This window comes from Gracilinanus agilis, chromosome 2, assembly GCF_016433145.1.
Source record: "Gracilinanus agilis isolate LMUSP501 chromosome 2, AgileGrace, whole genome shotgun sequence".
NCBI classification, from domain to species: domain Eukaryota; kingdom Metazoa; phylum Chordata; class Mammalia; order Didelphimorphia; family Didelphidae; genus Gracilinanus; species Gracilinanus agilis.
In genome coordinates, this window is record NC_058131.1 from 233,531,406 (window position 1) to 233,551,972 (window position 20,567).

The 20,567-nt window shown below is 43.2% G+C and overlaps 1 protein-coding gene across 1 annotated transcript; it reads left to right on the forward strand.

Moving 5' to 3' along the window:
- Nucleotides 1–5,618: 5,618 nt before the first annotated feature.
- On the forward strand, nucleotides 5,619–19,326 carry ADGRF3 (adhesion G protein-coupled receptor F3). The gene is made up of 10 exons (XM_044659604.1): nucleotides 5,619–5,805; nucleotides 7,398–7,613; nucleotides 9,302–9,517; nucleotides 10,605–10,748; nucleotides 11,072–11,268; nucleotides 11,666–11,845; nucleotides 13,053–14,435; nucleotides 15,640–15,681; nucleotides 15,771–15,833; nucleotides 19,225–19,326. The coding sequence occupies exons 1-10, from the start codon at nucleotides 5,619–5,621 to the stop codon at nucleotides 19,324–19,326; spliced, it is 2,730 nt and encodes a 909-aa protein (XP_044515539.1).
- Nucleotides 19,327–20,567: the final 1,241 nt, after the last annotated feature.

Genomic DNA, 20,567 nt, shown 5'->3' on the forward strand with positions numbered 1-20,567 from the left:
TGTGTTTGGACTCCTTTGGCAGACTGTGGATTCCTCAGAATGTTTTTAAATAATTGAAAGAAATTCTAGATTTCAGTTAGAGGTTAGTGAAAATCAAGAAAATAAAGATTCTTTCCCATCCAAATTCATGGGACTCCTCTGAAATCTATGGATCCCAGATTAGAAATCTCTATATTAGAATTATGGCCTACCTAAGGGAAATACCCTCTTTTCCCTATTTCCTGAAATGATAAAGGGTATCAATAAGGTGATAATTGCTTTGATTATCCCCAGGTCACCTGTGACCAGTAGTGGGAGGGATCAAAAAGGGATGAGTGGTTTTAGGAGGATGACTTTCCAGAGGTGTTCTGGGACAACTGTAATCAATATCCTATTTGACAGAGTAGAATGTTAACTTCAAACTGTATTTATGTTGTGACATTTTCCTTGTTCAAGATTCCTGTAAATGTTCATTTAAAATGTCTTATGTTAAAACATGTCTAGGGGACTGAAGGACTCTGCTGTTAGGACATTTCTTGCTCAAGAAGGGTAATGCTTGAATTTCAATTAATGCTAAAAAAATTATAGCAGATTTGTGCCTAAAACACAGAGTATAGTATTAATATTCTTTCTTACCTAGTATTCAGACTCTTGTTCTATAATCCTAGATAATTCAGCTTTTTTTTCTTCTAAAAATCCTTACTTTCTGTTCTAGTATTGATTCTAAGACAGAAGAGCAGGAAGGTCTAGGCATTTGGGGTTAAAGTGACTTGCCCAGGATCACACGGATAGGAAGTGTCTTCCTGAATCCAGGCCTGGCCTTCTATTCACTGTGTTACCTAGCTGTACCTCCTCCTGCTTTTTTTTTTTTTAAATGGCAATTCAGTTAACCTCTCAGTGCACCAGGTAACTTTCTAAGATTTGTCAGTATTGATTTGTGAACTGGTCTAGGAGTGCCCTACTCTGGAGCCTACTGGAGTCAGCTTGCTCCTGAGAGCCATTTGTCAAATTTTCAGGGTCAGCATTTACACCTAGGGAAATTGGCAAATACTACAAATCAGGGCTTGATTTGTTGTTTTGTTAACTGACTAGATTCAAGAAAATGATGATGTTAATAATGGAGTTTAAATTTTAAAATGTATAGTCTGTTTTGTTTTGTTTTCTGGAAAGCAGCAATGTTGATGAAATCCCAGGTCTAGTCCAAAATTTTTTTGCATTTACTTACAATATACTTATGTATGTTGCTTGCCCCCAGTAGAATATAAATTCCTGGAGGGCAGGGGCTCTTTTCATTTTTTGTCTTTATCTTATATAAATTTCCAAAAGGGACTGGCAAGTAAGTAATCAATAGGAAGGAAGGGAAATGCCTTCAGCAAGTAGGATTTAACATGAAAAGTATCTAGCCAAATGGATAAGTGCAAACTATCCTAATTGGCTAACACAGTGCCTGGCATGATATATAAGTGTTTAATAAATGTGGAATCGAATTGAATTGAATTGGATATAATTGTTTCAAGTCCTAGAAAGTAGCCAGCACAGAGCTTTCACCTTGGATCTATGGGCTTCAGATGGGTATAGTAGGAGCTTTACCCCCTTCCATCGTCCATTTGACTGGATACATTTTTGGTATGAGGCACTTCCCTTTCTAAGCCCCATACCTGTTCCTTTCTATTCTTTCATCATCCCTCCCCATCCTATTGGTGCGCTGAATAAGTATTCCAGCCCTTGGTGGAAATTTTCATAAGACAACTAACAGGAGGCATCCTCTGAGCCATTCCACTGCCAACCTGTTCCACTGCTACCCTGATGGCTGGTCTGCTGCTTCTGGCCATGAACTTCCACCTGGTGGGCCCTCTGGCTGTCAGAGCATCCCAGACTGTGAGTAACACTGAGAGTTTGGGATAGCCTCTTTCTACCAGGGTTACTCCTGACTTTAGGAAAAAAGGAGGGTCTGGAAATGATGGTATACTCTGTGGAAGAAGATCGTGAGAAAGAAATACAGTTAGTAAATTGTGCTTTGGGGGAAGGGAAGTAGGGTTTGGATTAGCAGGAGATAAAAAAAGGTTACTAGAGAAGAGGTAGCATGTAAGCAGAGAAAGCCAGGTTTGGTAGAAGATTTCTCAACATACTATTTATTTGTCTATCTGCATGTCTATCTGTCTGTCTATATATTTCCATTTACAGAAGTAGATCTAGAAGTTTGTCCTACATTTTAGGTCCTATCTCATTTTCTAGTGTTTTAAGTGAGAAATGGGATCTCACAAGATTTTTTTCACAGATTTAAAGTTGGTAGGAACCTAAGAGAGAGGTCATCTAGTTCAAACCACTCATTTTACACATGAGGAAAGGAAACTGGCCAAAAGAAATGAAATGATATCCAAAGGACCTCAGCTTAAAGGTGTAAGAGATGGAATATTTGAATCCAGATAGGTACTATTAATCACTTCTATATTGTTAGAAAAACAATTCTTTAATTTTTTTTACCCCCTACCACTAAATGTCATCAGGAAAGATTCTATATTCTTCAGAAAAATAAGATAGGAGAGAAGAATCCCAGTGGAAAAATAGCTGAGTCTGCAATGTCTTCTTCCCTAGAAAGTCAGAATAGGGACCATGTTGGCAAACCTATGGCACACAAGTTGGAAGGGGCTGCTCCCTTTCCTCTCTCCATGACACCTAAGAACATCACCCACCCCTCTGCCCAGCAGCCCTTTGGGAGTGCTTCCTCTCTCCCCTGTCTGGAGTAAGGTGGTGACTCATATATGGCGTGAGGGTGTAAATTGGGCATTTTACCACTAAAAGATTCATCTTCATTGGCAGGGGAAGATGAATAGGAGATATAAAGGTATATGCAAGAAAGATAGCCCTGGCAGCTATTCCACTAGGCTTGGAATTAGGAAGACTCACCTTTATGAGCTCAAATCTGGCCTCAGATACTTATTAGCTATGTAATTCTGGGCAAATCATTTAACCTGGTTTGCCTCAGTTTCCTACTCTGTTAGATATGCTGGAGAAGGAAATGGCAAAACACTCTAGTATCTCTGCCAAGAAAACCCCAAATAGGGACATGAAGAGTTGGGAAATTACTGAATAAGAAAGACAGCCAGCTGGGGAAGTGAGAAAAGAAAAAAACTGAGTTTATGGGAAGAAGGAAATTAAAAATAACTAATCACTTAAATTTATAGTCAATGCCTTGAAGTTTGCAAAAGAAACACCTCATTTGATCCTCAGAATAACCCTGTCAGGTAGATGCTAGTGTTATTCCCCATTTTACAGATTCAGAAACTGACTTGTCCCGGGTTCCATAGCTAGAGAGTATATTCTGCAAGATTGGAACCGAAATCCAGCATTCTACCCACTCCCCAAGGGGTTACAGGAAAAAATAGGTTGATTTTATCACTGTTACCTTGCTACTTTGTAAAAATTAATATAGTTTTTAAAAACAGACCATAAATAATAATTTACAATAATATCACACACATTCCCTATAAAGACTTGTACTTATTTGTGTATCTGAATATTTATTTTGTGGATGGGTGTGAAATACATAAATTTTTTTTTTCTTAAACAGAAAGAAGTAATACTAGTTTGACTATTAGGGAAGATTGGCCCATTGTGCTGATCTTTGTCAGTCACCAGATATCTATTAAATGTTGGCACTTTCCTGAGTGCTAGGCACTGTCTGAGTGTTGGGTTACAAAGGTAAAAATCCAATAGTCCCTGCCCACCAGGAGTTTCTGTCTATCTGGATGTCTATCTGAAAGATCTTTCATAGCAGGTACCAGGATGGTCAGTTCCCCAGGCTGAGTCCCAAACTCCTGGAATCCAGCCATTTAAGATCAGCCAGGAAGCCCAGAAATTTGTAAATGCAGGAAGGGAATAAACAAAGTGGGTTGACTTTCCCAAATTTGCATAATCCTTCAATCCAGCCTTGCCACAAGTAAATTTATCTGTCTTCTCCCAGACACCACCATTTTCAGGCAAAGAAAAGAGGCTAAAAAAGACTCATCAGGAAGAAAACTAGAGGGGAATGGGACCTAAAGGAAGCCTCTGAAGGGGGAAGCCCATGGGAAATAACTGGGGGCAGAGCAGGGGGCTGTTTAGATCCTTTCTCCTAATTTAGGGTACTCTGTGTGTTCTATCCCAGGAAATCTGGAGTCCAGCACCAGAGGGACAAACCAGGTGGTATACAAACCAAATAGGGCAAGCAGCCGGTGAGCCCATCACAGGGGGACCTCAGTTTGAGCAAAGGTGGGGGAGCGGGTCTGAGCAGGAGGTGGGACCTTGGATAGCTACAGGAAGAAATACCTATTTGGCTGATTCCTAGGGCAGAAGAATGAGGCACCAGTTGCCTCTGGTGTCAAATCCTTGTAAATGAGGGTAGGAATTAAGAAGGCAGCTAGGTGGCTCAGTGGATGGAAAGCCAGGCCTGGAGATGGGAAGTCCTGGGTTCAAATTCTTTGCAGACACTTCCTACTTGTGGAACCCTAGAGAAATCACTTAACCTGCCCCTCCACCCCCACCACATAGCACTTACCAATCTTCTGCCTTAGAATCAATACACACTGTTGATTCTAAGAAGGTATGGGTTTAAAAAAGAAAAAGAAGACAGCTAGATAGGTCTGAAACCATCTTATCCTTTGCCCTAGATTCTATAACCACCTCTGTTCTTTTAGAAACAACTCACTTTACTGCCTATGTACAAATGGATGTGCTAGAAAAGACCCGGTCCTGGTCCTTTTTTAGTAACTCAACTCTTCCCCAGTCCCTAAGATATCTCACTGACCTCAATATCACCACAGGTAAGAAGGAGGTAGGTCACTGCTCTCTACCTCTCAGTGCCTTTGGAGGGAAGGGGGTTATGAAGTAGAGCAGGCAGCTGGCAGCCATACTCTTCATTCCTTCTGAGGCCAGCTCAGCTGAAGTGCTGGGGACAACCTCTAGGAGAATGAGGTCAAGAAACAGAATAGTAAGTGCTCTCACTTCTCAAAGTAAGCATGGACTTCCCTACCTCCCCATCCCCTTTACCTCCAGTCTTCAATTCAATCCAGGATGCTCTAGTGAAGTGATTACTATCTGTCAGATCTCAATCGAGACACTAGGAAACAAAGATATAAAGACAACTCCTGCCCTCAGGGAGCTTATATTTTACTAGAGGGTTGTGGAGGGAAGGAGGACAAAATGTACATAAGAAGTAAATGTGAAGCATATTCAAAATGGGAGTTAGGAGAAGTGATTACCATGCTATGTGAGGGTGGTCTGGGAAATGGATCCGGAGAGGCCTTGCATAAGAAGTGGGGGCCCGAGCTAAGCCTTAAATTGGGTCAGACATCATAGATGAGGATATAGCGCATTGCAGGTAGTGTCCTGCTTAGATGCTGGTTCAAATCCAGACTACATTCTTTGCCTACCCTTTTCTGCTTTGCATGATTCAGGGATCAAAATACTCATGGGTCTTGCCTTCTTCTTCTGTAATGTTATATAGAGTTATACCTTCAGCTACTCTCTTAATAAGCAGCCAGTACCTATTTGGTTGTGAATGATACTATGATTCTGTGACGTAGGTGGCTCTTAGCAGCTAACTCTAGGGCACAAAATGGTGGTTGAGTCTTGGTTTTCTTGGTCAACTTGCCCATTCCATGCCTTCTACAGAGTGTGTTGAAAACCACAATGGGGGCTTCAACTGTGAATGCCTACCAGGGCATGGATGGAATGCCAGCATCTGCCACCATCACAAATCCTGCCGTGACTCAAATTCTTTCCACACCTGTACCTGCATCATCTTCCACCATCCCGACATTGGGTACTGTCAGTTGCTACCACCTGGTAAGAAGGGTCTGTTATTGACTATGACTAAGTGATTGACCCTGAGGAGGATCTGTGGTCATGTCAATGGTGTGGCATCTTTCCATTAGAACAGTGGTTCCCAAACTTTTTTGGCCTATCACCCCCATTCCAGAAAAAAATTTACTTAGCCCCCTGGAAATTAATTAAAAAAAATTTTAATAGCAATAAATAGGAAAGATAAATGCACCTGTGGCCATTACCGTTCCCTGGATTGCTGCAGCACCCACCAGGGGGTGGTAGCACCCACTTTGGGAATCACTGCATTAGAGGGATGGCCCAAGTCATGTTCAGAGAGTGTAAGCTACTTGAGGACAGGGATTGACTTATCTCTTCCATTTGTATACCCAGTATATAGCACAGTACCTGGCATGCAGTAATCACTTAATAAATGCTTGAGTGGCTGACAGAGTAAACTGGAGTTGGTCAGAATATTTATGCCAAAGGGGCAAAAAGGGAGATGGGAAAGAGAGACCATGGAGTGCCCAAAGAGGCAGCATAGACCTAATTGACCTAATCAAGGCAAATGCATTTACTAAATAGAAAATCCAAGATATAAGGTCAGATGGCTTCTGTGCCCAGATAGGTAACCTACCTCCTCATTCCTCTGAATCAGTGTAGCAAGCCCACCCTGACTTCGAATCTTATTTGAATCTTTCCTCCTTATAAGCCCTTTGAAGTTCTCAGATTCTTTCCAATAAAGAAAGATTCTAGTTCTTCTAAGGAGCCTGGGTCAGGATGGCAGTACTTGACAAATTACCTTATAAACACAGATCATGGGCTTACGGCTCAAAGCCATGAGACCAATGGGCAGAAATGGACAGGACAGGAGTCTCCACTGGCCTATTCCCCCATGTCTGTTCAAGGGAAAGGGTGGAACTTCATGGCAATAGGCCCTTATTCCCCAGCACTAAAGGCACAGGTGGTTTTGATGGGGTTCTGGGAGCTCTCAGCCACACCCAGTCACATATAGGAAACTTAGCAGAACAAAGAGACTTCTGCAGACTTGTGCAGACATCCTTTTCCTGAACTCCTAGGGACTGCTAAAACAACAATAAAATGGGAACCAATTCTTGACTTTGGGCAGGCCAACCAAATTCCCTTCTATTGGGGGGAGCAGGCCAACATGTATGGAGTCATGATCAGAGTGAGCCAAGGTTGACCACGTGGGAGAAACAAGCCATACTGCTTCCAAATCCTGAGCACCCAGCATGGAGCCCATCAAGTTGATTTAGAGCAGGGGAGAAGGCCTAGAACATGAGGAAGAGTGTCCAGTGTAGACTCCATCCTTCCTTCCTTCTGCCTTCAAAGCTCTCAAAAGACAGAAAAAAAAAAAATCCCTGATTATTTATTTGGTAGAATCTTGGCTAGGAAGCTCTGGAAAACAGGCTGTTGTCTCGTAGGTGGTATGGCCTACTTTTTTTCTTTGTGTCTCCAATACCTGGTGCAGAAAAGCCATTTAAATAAATGCCCGTTGATTGATTGACATTGGAGAAGCTGCAGCAGAAACAAGTTTAACCAGAAAAATCTCTCCTTTTCTTCCTGACTTCCCTCTACTTTGGCTTCTTCACTAGTCCCCGGGAACCTGAGCCTGTCATCACTGCCCAGTCCCAGCAGCTCCCTGATCTTGACCGTCCTCCTTAGCCATGAGGCCACTCGTCTGGGCTGGTTTCTGCAGCCAGTGGGAAGCCAGACCTCAGTGAAACTGCAACCTGGAACTCAGGTGTTCCTTAGAGTCCAGAAGAACCAGGCTGTCCTCACCATTGCCAATATCTCCCAAGACTGGGCAGGTAGCTTCCTTTATCTCTTTTTCTTACTACTTTTCTATTGATTCAGGAAGCTTGAAAGCTAAGAGGGAAGGTAATGGCTACATGCAAGTACATGGAAGATAATTACATGGAGACTGTGGGGAAAATGATTTCGGTTTCAAGTGAGGACAAAGCCAGAAAAAGAGAGCTTAAATTAGAGTAAGAATATTATTTGATGGTGAGATTGGTGAACAATAGAAAAGGCCTTTGGGAAAGCTGAAGGGAGGCTAGGGAATGAACAGGGAGAGAAAGTGGAAAGAAAACCTGGACCAAGAGTCCAAAGACCTGGGTTCGAGGCATTTTGGCAATGAGGGAAGAATATCCCAGCTCTGCTATTTACTAGCTATGTGACCTTGGATAAGTCACTTCCTCATTTTCTAAATAAGGGTTTTGGACTAGATGACCTCTTAAGTTTCTTCCAGCTCTAAATCCTGGGATGAGAGGCAGCAAAGTGCAGTGGGAGGTCTGTTGGATCTGGCATCAGGCAACCTGGGTATGAATCATGTCTCAGATATTTGTTAACTGTGGACTTGGACAAGTTGCTTAATGTCTCCTGGGGCTATGTCCTCATCTGTGAAATAGAGTGGAGGGGGGGACTGGAGGTAGACTAAGAAGTTCTCTAGGATCCTTCCAGCTCTAAATCATGATCTTATTATCCTAATCCTAACTCTACCACCCTATTACATTAGGTAAATCGATTAATTTCTGAGCATTAGTTTTTTCTTCTGTGGAATGCATATAATAATACTTGCATTGCTTTTCACAGGATTTTGAGGATGAACTAGCACCCTATATAAGATTCTTTGTAAGTTTAAAGTGTAACATAAACGTAAACTGTTTTTACTATTATCCTAAAGATATTAGATCTCCCACTAGGTTCCTATTTATGGAGAACGGAATGACTATTCTGTCTTCAGTTTTATAGTTCTATAATTCTTAGTTGCTCCTGTTTCTTCTTAGAAAAAAAATCAACAGTTATTTTAACCTAATCTCTGCTAGGTATTATGTTAGATCCTATAATGTTGTATTATATATGAGAAAGTCATTCCCATATATACTAATCCCCAACCCTATGAGCCCTTCCTTATAACAAATAAAAACAGTTAAATAAAATTAACTAACAGTGCCCACATTTGGCAGAGTATGCCACGTTCTTTATCTTTTGTCTCCCACCTGTCTTTCAAAAGGAGGTAGGTGCAACAAGGTGGCACAGTGGATAATATGTGGGGCCTGGAGTCAGAAATACTCAACTTCCTGAGCTCAAATCTGGCCTCAGATACTTACTATCTGTGTGTCCCTGGGAAAGTCATTTAACCTTGTTGGCCTCAGTTTCCTCATCTGCAAAATGAGCTAGAGAAGGAAATAGCAAACCACTCCAGTAACTCTACCAAGAAAACCCTCAAATAGAGTCAAGAGGAGTTGGATATGACTGAATAAACAACTGAACAGCAACAACAGGTGCATTTTGCCATCCTTTCCCCAGATCAAGCTTCCATCTTCTGGGCCAGCACTAGGATCCCATAGTAGGAAAATGGCATAAAGGGGTGGAAGGAGAGAGAGGGAGGAGTTCTAAGCCAGCGGGGTGCATGCCACAAACCAACAATGCCAGAAATCATTGAGGAAAGTATAGCAGTCAGTATGTGCCCACAGGCTGGTACATGTGCCCACAGGTCAGTATGCGTGCCGCTTTATATCCCGGGGTTTCCAGTGGTTGCTGTACCAGGTGGTGAAAGTGCCCCTGCAGGCTAATGACGTGATTCGACATCCAAGTCAGCTCTCCATCTCCTGCAATGCCTTCTCTGGCTTCGAGTTGAGATGTTGTATCCCGAACACAGATCAAACCTACACTGCCTCCTGGAGCCCAAGTCACCTGTCTAGTACCACAGGTATGAGGGGATGGATGGGAATGAAGTCTCCTCTCTGTCTCTCTGTGGTAAACTATAAAAACGGGTTGTTAGGCCTGCTTTGTTTGAGCAAGCTGTGGGAAAGGGGAGTTTGGCCCCTTTCATCTTTTTTGTGACCCTGATGACAAGTGATAACTGGTTTTTCCTGGCTAGGAAGGAAGGACTCTGAGGATTCCTTGAAAATTCAATTTATCTTCCCCGGTAACAACAAATCAGACAAGATAGACCAATGCAGCTGTGCCTTTCTATATCTAACACTTGACATCCCTGGCCACATGTCCTCTGAATTCAGTGTCACATGCATTTTTCCTGAGTTTACATGTCTTTTTAACATTCTTTTCATTTCCACTATCATAATCATTGTATGTGTGTGTATATACAGATAGATATTTTTTCTGACTCTATTTACTCTGCACCAATTTATACAAATCATCTCATGATTCACTAGCAATTGAAATCCTTTAACTTCATTTATTCTTATTACATAATGATATTACATTCTATTTTCATATGAGGCTTGCTCAATCATCCCACAAATGATAGAAACTCTATTTCTGTTTGTTGGTTTGATACTACAAAAAGTCCTGCTATGAATATTTTTATTGATATGAGACTTTTAAAAAATTGTTGACTTCCCTGGGATAGTTGGGTCAAAGGGTATGAACAGTTTGGTAACATTTCTCACATAATTCCAAATTGTTTTCCAGAATGGTTGGATCAATTCACAACTCTACTAGTAGTGCTTCAACTTCCCCATTCTATCTGCATACCCTTAGCTACTCTCTACCTTACAAATTCAAAGGTATTGCTATAGTATTATGGGTAGATGATTGGGCTTGGATTCAAGAAGACCTGGTTTCAGGTCCCACATCATATACTTATTAATTCTATGACACTGGATAAGTAAGTCACTTCTATCAGATGAATTTTCCTCATCTGTAAAATCAGGGATTAGTACTATATGGATTGCATGGTCTCTTCTAGATCTACCAAGGTTTGGCAACAATTGGCATTCGTACCATTCTCCCACATTCTAGTGACAATGTTCCTTTCTCTTCCTATTCTCCAGAACTCTCGTCCAGGACCTCTGGGACACAGTGTCTCACTCTAGTTGTGCCAAGATGTCCTGAGAATGACACCAAGTACACTTGTAAGCTGCAGAGCCCTGACCTGGACCCTGTGAGCATCTCTATCTCCGTCTCTATAATCCAAGGTAGGAAAATCTCACCCAGATTCTCACCGTCTCCTATCTACATTACTGTGATTCAGGGTAGTCCATCTTGTCTAGGAGCTCTCCAACTTACCTAGTGTCTGATGAACAGAGACACTTACCTGGAAAATTTATGGATCTTCCCTATCCCCAGATTTATCTAGGTCTGTCTGCTCTATCTTAGACCAGAAACAGATTTAGAATTGCTCAAAGATACTCCCTTCCGGTGGACAGGATACAGCCTTAAACCCCAATGGAAGAAAATTCTCCACTAAGAAAAAAGGGCTTCTGTAAGATTTCTGAATGTGTCTTGTTTATCCCTTCAGATGGAGACATTACTTGCCCCCAGGACTCTTTGGGTGGTGACTGGAATGTCACTAAAGCTGGAGACATAGCCCAGATCCCATGTCCTCTGAATAGGACAGGAATGGTTGAAAGGCACTGTGGGGCCAAAGGCACCTGGGGGCCCATCAACAGCAGCTGTACTGATGTGAGGCTAGTGACCATGTTTCACCAAGCCCAGGTGAGGCTTTTAAAGCACTTAAAAAAAAAAAACCCTTACCTTCCATCTTGGTATCAATTCCAAGGCAGAAAATGGGAAAGGCGAGGCAATTGGGGTTAAGTAACTTGCCCAGGATCACAAAGCTAGGAAGCATCTAAGACCAGATTTGAATCCAGGACCTCCCATCTCCAGATCTGGCTTTATCTACTGAGCCACCTAATTGCCCTTTTCGAAGCACTTTTAATGCTACAGAACTTATGTCCTAAGCTAAATTCATTTCCTGAGTCAGGCTGTATGGGACTATGCAAAGAGGGGGGCATAAGTCTTAGACAGCTTGTTTTCAAAACCTTTATGGCAAGAACCTTGCCCAGTGTTTTGTCTCCTTTTCTTAACTCCTCTTTCCTTCTTTTTGATGCAGCTGTTGTTGGCAGGGCAAGGTCAGCCAAGTAAGAAGGTGCCAAAACTCATGGTACAGCTGCGGAAGTATGTAGCAGCTGTGAGTTCCCCCTCTGACCTATTAGCCCTGTTGGGCACTGTGAACATCCTGGCCCAGGTGGTGACCAGGGCCAGGACAAAACTTCACCGTAAGACCTTGGAGGTGAGCACAATCTCAGGAATCACAGGGCTCAGGAGGCAACAGAGAGAGGGAGAATGTGGAAGGACTAGTCTCTTTGGCCTCCTCCTGGGAATTTCAGCCCACTTAGGTGAAACCTTGGGCTTGTGGATGCTAGTTCTTTCTAATTACCCATCTTTGCCTTCTGGCCTGTACATTCCTTGCAACACACCTACAACAATGACCTCCAGGATTGTGATGGAAACAAGATATGGTGGAGTAGGTTGAAAGCTAAGAGAACTAGGGAGCAGCTAGATGGTCCAGCAGATAGAGAGTCAGGCCCAGAGTTGGGAGGTCCTGGGGTTTAAATTTGGCCTGAGATACTTCCTAGCTGTGTGACCCTGGGCAAGTCACAGCCTCTATTGCCCAGTGCTTATCACTCTTCTGCCTTGGAACCAATACACAGTATTAATTCTAAGACAGAAGGTAAGGATTTAAGAAAAGAAAGAAAGCGAAGATTGCTATGGTCTCTGTCACATGCCCAGAAACAGAGACCTATGTGTTCATTCCCATATGTAGACGCATGAACACGGACCTGAATAAACACATACATGGAGATATACGCAGACTCACGCATGCCTGTGTACATGCATATATGATTGTAATCATACAGGGTCAAATGGAAATGCATGGATCCCCATTCAAATAGCAGAGATATATGTTCACATCAGGAATTGTCCAGCTGATCATATATACTCTGGCATGTAGAGGCATAGTACATGCAAAAGTAGCCAGAATCTATGGCACGTATAACACACGTAAGCACACATGGGTACATAGACAGCCTTCCCCCAATTCATGCATATTCATGCCAAAGTTGGCCCATGCACTGACTCCTAGGCATAATTGCTTCCACAAATGCTAGGACATGTCAGGAGGGAGGCAGCAGAAGAGAGCCCCCTTTAAGCTGACACAAGGGATGTCAAGCAGTGGGCTGTGTGACCTGTAGATGGAAATTGGAAGTGGATTCCATAGCCAAGGTTTGTCTGTAAATGCCTTGTGTAGCTTGCTAGATAACCCACTTCCCCTTTCACACAGTTGCCTTTCTCTTTCTAATTTTGGCTTATTATGAGGAGAGGATCTGGGGAGAGGGACCCAAGCAAAGTTACACACACCACTCACTACCTGTCCTCCCGGCTAAGCCCATGGGCTCTGGCCAATTAGGGTTAATCTCTGTGTTGGATGGCTGCAGGATTTGCTGGTGGCCACAAATCACCTCTTGGAGTTGGACCCCAATTCTATTTGGGCCCCAGCCCAGGCCCAGGTGCCCTCGGTGAGTTCAGCAATCCTGCAGGCTGTGGAGAGCCTAGGTGGAAGCCTGTGTTCCAACGACCACCCCTTCTCTCTCACCTTGTCCAATGTACAACTACAGACCCAGCTTCTTGGATCTAAGACCCCAGAGGACTACAGTATCTCCTTCTCCACTCATCCCCCTCTCAGGGTACAAATACCCCACCATGCACTGGCTCAGCTGCATTGGAAGACTGGTAATGTCAGTATCACCAGTATAGCACTGAGAAAATTGGGCCATATCCTACCCAGGAACTTTGGGCAAGGGTTAGAGGACTTATTCTATGAGACGCCTGACTTGGTTCTTTCCAACTCCATCAAAGATGGCAATCAGACTGTAACAAAGGGGGAGATCATCATGGATTTTGGGGGCACAAGGGGTACTCCCACTTGTGTCTTCTGGAACCACAACCTCTTCCAGAATGCAGGTGCCTGGTCGAAGGAGGGCTGTGAGACTAGAGTGATTGACACCAGCAGTACCACTCAGTGTGTCTGCTTGCACTTGACCTCTTTTTCCATCCTTATGTCCCTCCACTCTGTCCCAGACAACCCAGTTTTGACATTGATGACCCAAGTGGGTTTAGGGGCCTCCATATTGGCTCTGTTATTATGCCTGGGAGTATACAGAGTTGTGTGGAGGGCTGTCATTCGGAATAAGATATCTTATTTTCGACATGTGGCCTTACTCAATGTGGTACTCTGCCTACTCACTGCTGACACTTTCTTTCTTGGGGAATCACTGTTGTCTCTCAGCCCCCACAGCCCGCTTTGCCTAGCTGTCACCTTCCTTTGCCATTTTTTCTACTTAGCCACTTTCTTCTGGATGCTAGCCCAAGCCCTGATACTAGCTCATCAGCTCCTTTTCATCTTTCACCACCTATCTAAACACTGTGTGCTGCCCATCATGTTCATCCTGGGCTATCTGTGCCCACTGGGATTTGCAGGTGTAACACTGGGTCTGTACCTCCCTCAGGGACAGTATTTACAGAAGGATCAATGCTGGTTGGATGGGAAGGGTGGAGCACGCTATACTTTTGTGGGGCCAGTGATAGTCATCGTAGGGGTGAATGGGCTGGTGTTGGCCATGGCCGTGATGAAACTACTGAGGCCCTCATTGTCGGAGGGGCCCCAGACTGAGAAGCGGCAGGCCCTTTTAGGTGTGATCAAGGCACTGCTCATCCTTATGCCCATCTTCGGTCTGACTTGGATGCTGGGCTTGGCCACTTTGATGGACGGAGGCAATGAGATCCCTCACTACCTGTTCACAGTTCTTAATACCTCCCAGGTAGGTGATTATTCTGGTTATTCATGTTGTTCTTGACCATCTAAGCAAAATTAGGCTAAACTAGTTAATAGCAAGCATCTTTCCATGGCCCTTTGCTTGGTTTCCTGGCTTCAATTTTAACACCTCTTACCTTCTTCCCTCCTTTCCCATACCTGGTCAGATTCCCAAGCAACTACAAGTCGAGGTTCTAATTTCCATGGCTTCACCTCAGGTATTTCTCTCTAGAAAGCTTGTTATAAGGGCAGAATCCTAGGAACCAAGACACCTAGATTCTATTCCCCGATTTGTTGTAGTCAAAGCTGGTCCCCATGTGCAAAAGAGTAAGAGTATTTTAAAGGGAGGGTAAATGATATAATGATAATGATTTGCATTAACATTTACTCCAGAACTCCTTATTCAGTTCCAGGTATTAAGAAGACATTTTCTGAACCCCTTGAAATTGTCAGTGCTTCAAATTCTTTTACTAGGCTCTACATAAAATATATCTTCACTAAAGGTCCATTCCAATGACTCCTTGTGGTGTGAATTATAGGATAAATTGTCATAGGATCCTGGAGCTAAAGCTATAAATAGGGGCCTCAGAGGCCATCTAGCCCAACTCCCTCACATGACAGATGAGGACACTGAGACTCAAAAAGGTGATTTGCCTAAGATCACATAGGTAATACATATCTGAAGCAGAATGTGGGGGTGATCCTGGCGTCCTGATGGTATAGGTCAAGATAGAGAGGCTTCCAGTCCATTCCAGGAGACAGACTTATCTGAAGATGAGTTTAGCTAAATGATGACATATTTTGACCACAAAGCACGTCATGAATAGCTCCCACTAAGGTGAGGAAGGGTTGTCATCCACATTACTGGAGAGCATGCCCACACCGATGCATCTCTTGTAAAGTACTTAAGAAAGGATATAAATATGACAATATTCAAAGTAAAGATTATTTGTGAAGTTGTCAGTAATTTCCTCCATATGATATAGAACTGAGCTTGACAAAAATTCCAGGGAAGGAGTCTTAGGACTTATTTAGGCAGGTAGAACAGAGATTAGGTATAAGGGAGGACAAAGAAAGGAAGCAAAATGACTAGCTTTCCCATCAGAGGCACGAGGAGCACAAAGATGTAGTAGTAAGGCAACTTGTGTTTTCATACCTTCCTCTCAAGGGGAGGATCCTCACCAGTGTATTCCCCCTGTCTCTACTCTCAGGGAATCTTCATCCTCCTCTTTGGCTGTCTTATGGATAAGAAGGTGAGAGAGCTTGTCCTCCCTTCTAGATGGGGGTCTGGGCCAGAAGAACACACAGCCCTGCCAGCATGATGCTTCTGTTTCTTTTGCAGGTACGAGAAGCACTACACAAACGCCTCTGCTGTATCCTTCCTGCTGTCTCTACCGTCTCCCTGGTGAGTGGGCAGCACTCCTGTTTAAGTTCACCCCAGTACAGTCTCTACACAAGATGGGAGGTGGAATTAGGGCCTGAGGCTTAATCTACTCTGTGAGCTATTTTTAGAATTGGCCTGGTTGAGGATACTTCCTCTAAAATGCTTTCTTTAATACCTATATAAAGAAGCAGTGTGGCCTAGTGGAGAGTCTTAGAGCCAGGAAAAATCTGAGTTCTAATCCTATCTCTGGCACATAATGGCTTAGGGGAGCCTGGGAGAGTCATTCAACCTCCTCCCCGTTTTCTGGGCAAGTCTAGAAAAGACAAAACAGGTGCCAATCCTTGTGGATCCTTAGAGGAAATTTCCTCATCTGGGAGTTTCCTGTACCAGTGAAATCACAGACCTGGGCCTTAACCCTACTAAATGGCACCAGGGTGCTTCCTAGAGGCATAGATCATGGGCCAATGAAGTGCAAACCAGTGGGTCCTATTAACGTGGAAAGGTTTCAAGTAAGAACCAGCCTTGTGGAAGGCCAGCCGCCGGGGGATTAGTGCTTTTGGCTATGACTTATGGAAACATCCCTATGGTGGGGAAGAAGTGTGATCTGCACGAGGAAGAGAGTATTCATCTATATTTACAAAAAAAAATCACCAATCGTTATAAGTACATAAGATTCCATGATTAGCCAAAGAATAAGGGGAAGATTAGGGATCCAGATGTCTGGAATCCTAGCTAAGGCTCAGGTCCACATGGCTGTTCTGGGCCTCCTTCCCCCTGGCCTTCCTTTGAGGTGTGGACAGCACAAAGGTGTGTGAGTACCGACAGAGCTTTAGGAACTGAAGAGCCAGAGAGATGTCAGTTATTGTGATGCACTGGGGACCTGGGCAGCAAAGAGGGTAGGAAGGGGCCCCAGGACACAGCCTGCACATGGGGACTGGGAACAAGGCCAATCTCTCTCGGCAGCAGAGTTCTTTTGCTCCACACCAGGCCACAAATGACATGAGTGAGCTGGAATCCAGCAAATGAAGAACAGAGAATCCTGGGTGAGAATGAAACTCTTTGTTGGGGACAGTAGGAGGCGAGGGCCTTAGAAAGGTGGTTTGGGGACAGAAAGGGACTTTTCAGGAGCCGCTTTGGCATTCACACTGAAGGGGAGAATTCCTTTATGCAGAGGACACAGGCTTTGAATGGGTGACCAGCTCTATGAGGGAGTGATTGGGCCAACCAAAGCATTTCAGTGACTCGTCTTGGGAGAAGACAGTGGGATCATCTAAATGTCCTTCCTCACGTTATAAAATCCTTGTAGCTTCCATCCATTATCCCATGAGACCCTAAGCAAAATGGCCTTAAAAGAACCTATAGTGGCAGAATCTTGGAACAAGGAAGGCTGACAATATGAGGTAGGTTTGATATGTGTGTGTATTTTTTTTAAACCCTTATCTTCTGTCTTAGAATCAATACTATGTATTAGTTCCAAGGCAGAAGGGTGGTAAGGGCTAGGCAATGGGGGTTCAGTGACTTGCCCAGGGTCACACAGCTAGGAAGTGTCTGAGACCAGATCTGAACTCAGGACCTTCCATCTCTAGGCCTGGCTCTCAATCCACTGAGCCACTCAGCTGCCCCTTGTGTATTTTTTGATAGGGCAGCTAGATGACTTAATGGATACAGCACTGGACCTGGAATCAGGATGACCCAAATTCAAAACCAACCTTAGATACTTACTAGCTAGGTGGCCCTGGGTAAATCACTTAACTCTGTTAACCTCAGTTTCCTCGTCTGTAAATGAGCTGGAGAAGGAAATAGCAAGCCACTCCAGTATCTGCCAAGAAAACCCCAAATGGAGTCATGAAGAGTCAAACGTGACTGAAAACTACTAAACATCATTTTTTGATATTCCAGGGCCCCTTCAAGGCATTCTCACCTTGCATGAAGCTGCCACTTCATTCATTCAATGAACATTTTGGGGGATTTTATTTTTATTGAGACGAAGCAGTAAGAGCAGATAGAGAGCTGGCCAATGAGGATCACCTGGCTTCAGGTTTACCGCTGATTCAGACTGGCTGTGACTCTAGGCAACTCTCATTGCACAGCAGGTGTAGTTCTCCAACTATTTGGTAGAAGGAGTTGTTCCTTCAAAGTTTCTTATATCAATGAAAGGGCAGTTCTTGTCCTGAGATTAATCTTATATTTAAAATTGCTTTTATTTCTGAATATATCTTTCTTCTACTTCTCTCTGAGGAATCATTCCTTAAAAAATAAGAATAAAAAATTTAAAAAACTTTACATTTTCTTAGGATCGATACTATGTATCAGTGCCAAGAGAGAAGAGTAGTTGAGGGTAGGCAATTAAGGTTAAATGACTTGCCCATGGTCATACAGCTGGGAAGTGTCTCAGGCCAGATTTGATCCTGGGACCTCCAATCTCTTGATTTACTGAACCACCCAGCCACCCTTTTAACAAAGAAGGGGAGAAAAAAGCCACACAAACTTAGCAATAAGGTCTGACAGAATATATCTGTGTTGGCAAACCTATGACACACATGCCAGAGGGGCTGCTCCCCTCGCCCTCTCCATGTGACTGAGGACATTCCTCCAGTCACCCACCTCTCTGCCCAGCAGCCCAGTGGGAGCACTTCCTCCCTCCCCTGTCTGGGGTAAGGCAGAGGTGGGGGCTCACAAGCAGTGTGAGGGTTGCAATTTGGGCACTTGGTCTCTAAAAGGTTTACCATCACTGGTATATACAGTATTCCAAACCATTAGTCCTCCACCTCTCAGAAGGTTCCTCCTTGGTTCATTTTTTCAACTCTTTTCCAGAGTTAAGCTATCAACAAGGATTTATTAAATCCCTACTGTGCTAGGCATTGTGCTAGACAAAAACTAAATAGCCTGTTTGCAAGGTGCTTACATTCTACTGGGGGGAACAAGGTATGCCTAGAAAATTAAATATACGGTAACACACACAATTATTTCTAGGGAGCAAGGGCACTAATTCCCAGGCAATTAGACTAGACTCACTCACTGTAAGACCCAGCACTTGACCCAAGTTCTGAAGGAATCAAATTCTGATTCTGACCTTGGTCTTATTCTCAACCTCTATGAGTGAGAAGAGTCTGGAATGAGGCTTTCAGGAAAGCTCCCATTATGATAATCTGTCTTCAGAAGCTTTCCAGCTTGTCTCAAAATTTCATGGACTGATACAGCAAAAGCTTCAGAGTAAATGCATCTTCCCTGCCATAAGGGTCATAGAAACCAACCACAAAGCCCAGAAAGGTTTAGTCATGTTTACTGCTGCTGCCCCTTGTAGCTGATGCAAATAACTAGACATGGTATGTGTAAATTATTAGCCAAATGGCTTCAGTGCTTTCCCTCAAACAGCTAGTGAGCTCATTTTTTTTTTTTTTTTCTGTTCCAGTTCTGGAGACATTCCCCTGCTGGAATGTGCACCCAAGAGTCGCCATTCCAAAAAGATGAAATCAGCAACTTCAACTTTGCCTTTAACTTTTTTAAAAACTGAAGCTTTACAGGATGTTTGATGTATTAAATGTGTACAAATTGAACAGAAACCAATTCAAGACATTTTATGAGCAGCTTATAATTCTGTAGTAGGTATGAAGACTATTTTAGAGTATTAAATATGAAATTATGAAAAAGTGGAAAAAGGACAAAAGAAAGTTGGATCTTTTTATTTTTTAACCCTTACTGCATATTTTAGAATTGATACTGTAAATTGGTTCTAAGGCAGAAGAGCAGTAAGGGTAGACAATGGGGGTTAAGTGACTTGCCCAGGGTCCTATAGCTAGGAAGTATCTGAGTTCAGATTTGAATCCAGGACCTCCCATCTCTGGGCCTGGCTCTGAATCCACTGAGCCACCTAGGTGCCCCTCAAAAGTCAGAACTTTAAAAACAGTTTATTGATGGATTTTGGGTTTTTCACAAACTGACTCACCTCTTCCACACATAGTTTGGAACTCAGTTTGGAGGAGGCAGCAGGTAGATTAGTAAGTTTATATTGTGTATGACTGGGTATATACAGTCCTTTTCTTCTTCCCCCCCAAATTACATGTTACTAGTGCAAACCTTTCTAACAAAATCACAACTTTTCCTTGATTCACTTTTTTTGTCCATCATGTATCCAATGGATAAAGGTACTAAGCCCTGCAGGGACTCTTCCTTTTAAAACAAAGGGGAAGAGTTAAGGGAATACATGGGATATAGTGACCTCCTCTTGGCAGTGTATACAACATTCTGACTGACATGATCTTTAAAAATTTTTTTTAAGTTCTTTTGGAACTTGGGCTAATGTCACAGCCCAGAATGTCTTTTTAGACAACTAATAATGGCACTAAAGAACCAAGATAGGAAAAGCAGCTGAATTAAGCCAAATGTACAAAGAAGAAATTTGTCCTGGGAGCAAAACAATTATGAGGGCACTGAAGTATAGCTACATGGGTTATCTGAAATAAAATAAAGCCATACACATATAAATATATATTTAAGTCCTTGTGGATTCTCAGATATAGGGGAACCCTAATCCATGAAGTGCAAAAGAAGTGTGGGTTCCAAAAATTTCGAATACTTGTTTTCTTGAAGAAGCATGGAGATACATGGAAAGGAGTAAGGAGAGGGATGATCCAAAATTATCTTGCTCTCCTATTAAAAAAAATAAAACAGGGGGCAGCTGGGTAGCTCAGTGGAGTGAGAGTCAGGCCTAGAGACAGGAGGTCCTAGGTTCAAACCCGGCCTCAGCCACTTCCC

Bases quoted from the DNA above. Each gene is read 5' to 3' on its own strand.
- ADGRF3 (XM_044659604.1), top strand. From the start codon at position 5,619: ATGCCTTCTACAGAGTGTGTTGAAAACCACAATGGGGGCTTCAACTGT. The intron at 10,749-11,071 runs GTAGGAAAATCT...TTATCCCTTCAG, and splicing joins CTCCGTCTCTATAATCCAAG to ATGGAGACATTACTTGCCCC. The intron at 15,834-19,224 runs GTGAGTGGGCAG...TTTCTGTTCCAG, and splicing joins CTGTCTCTACCGTCTCCCTG to TTCTGGAGACATTCCCCTGC.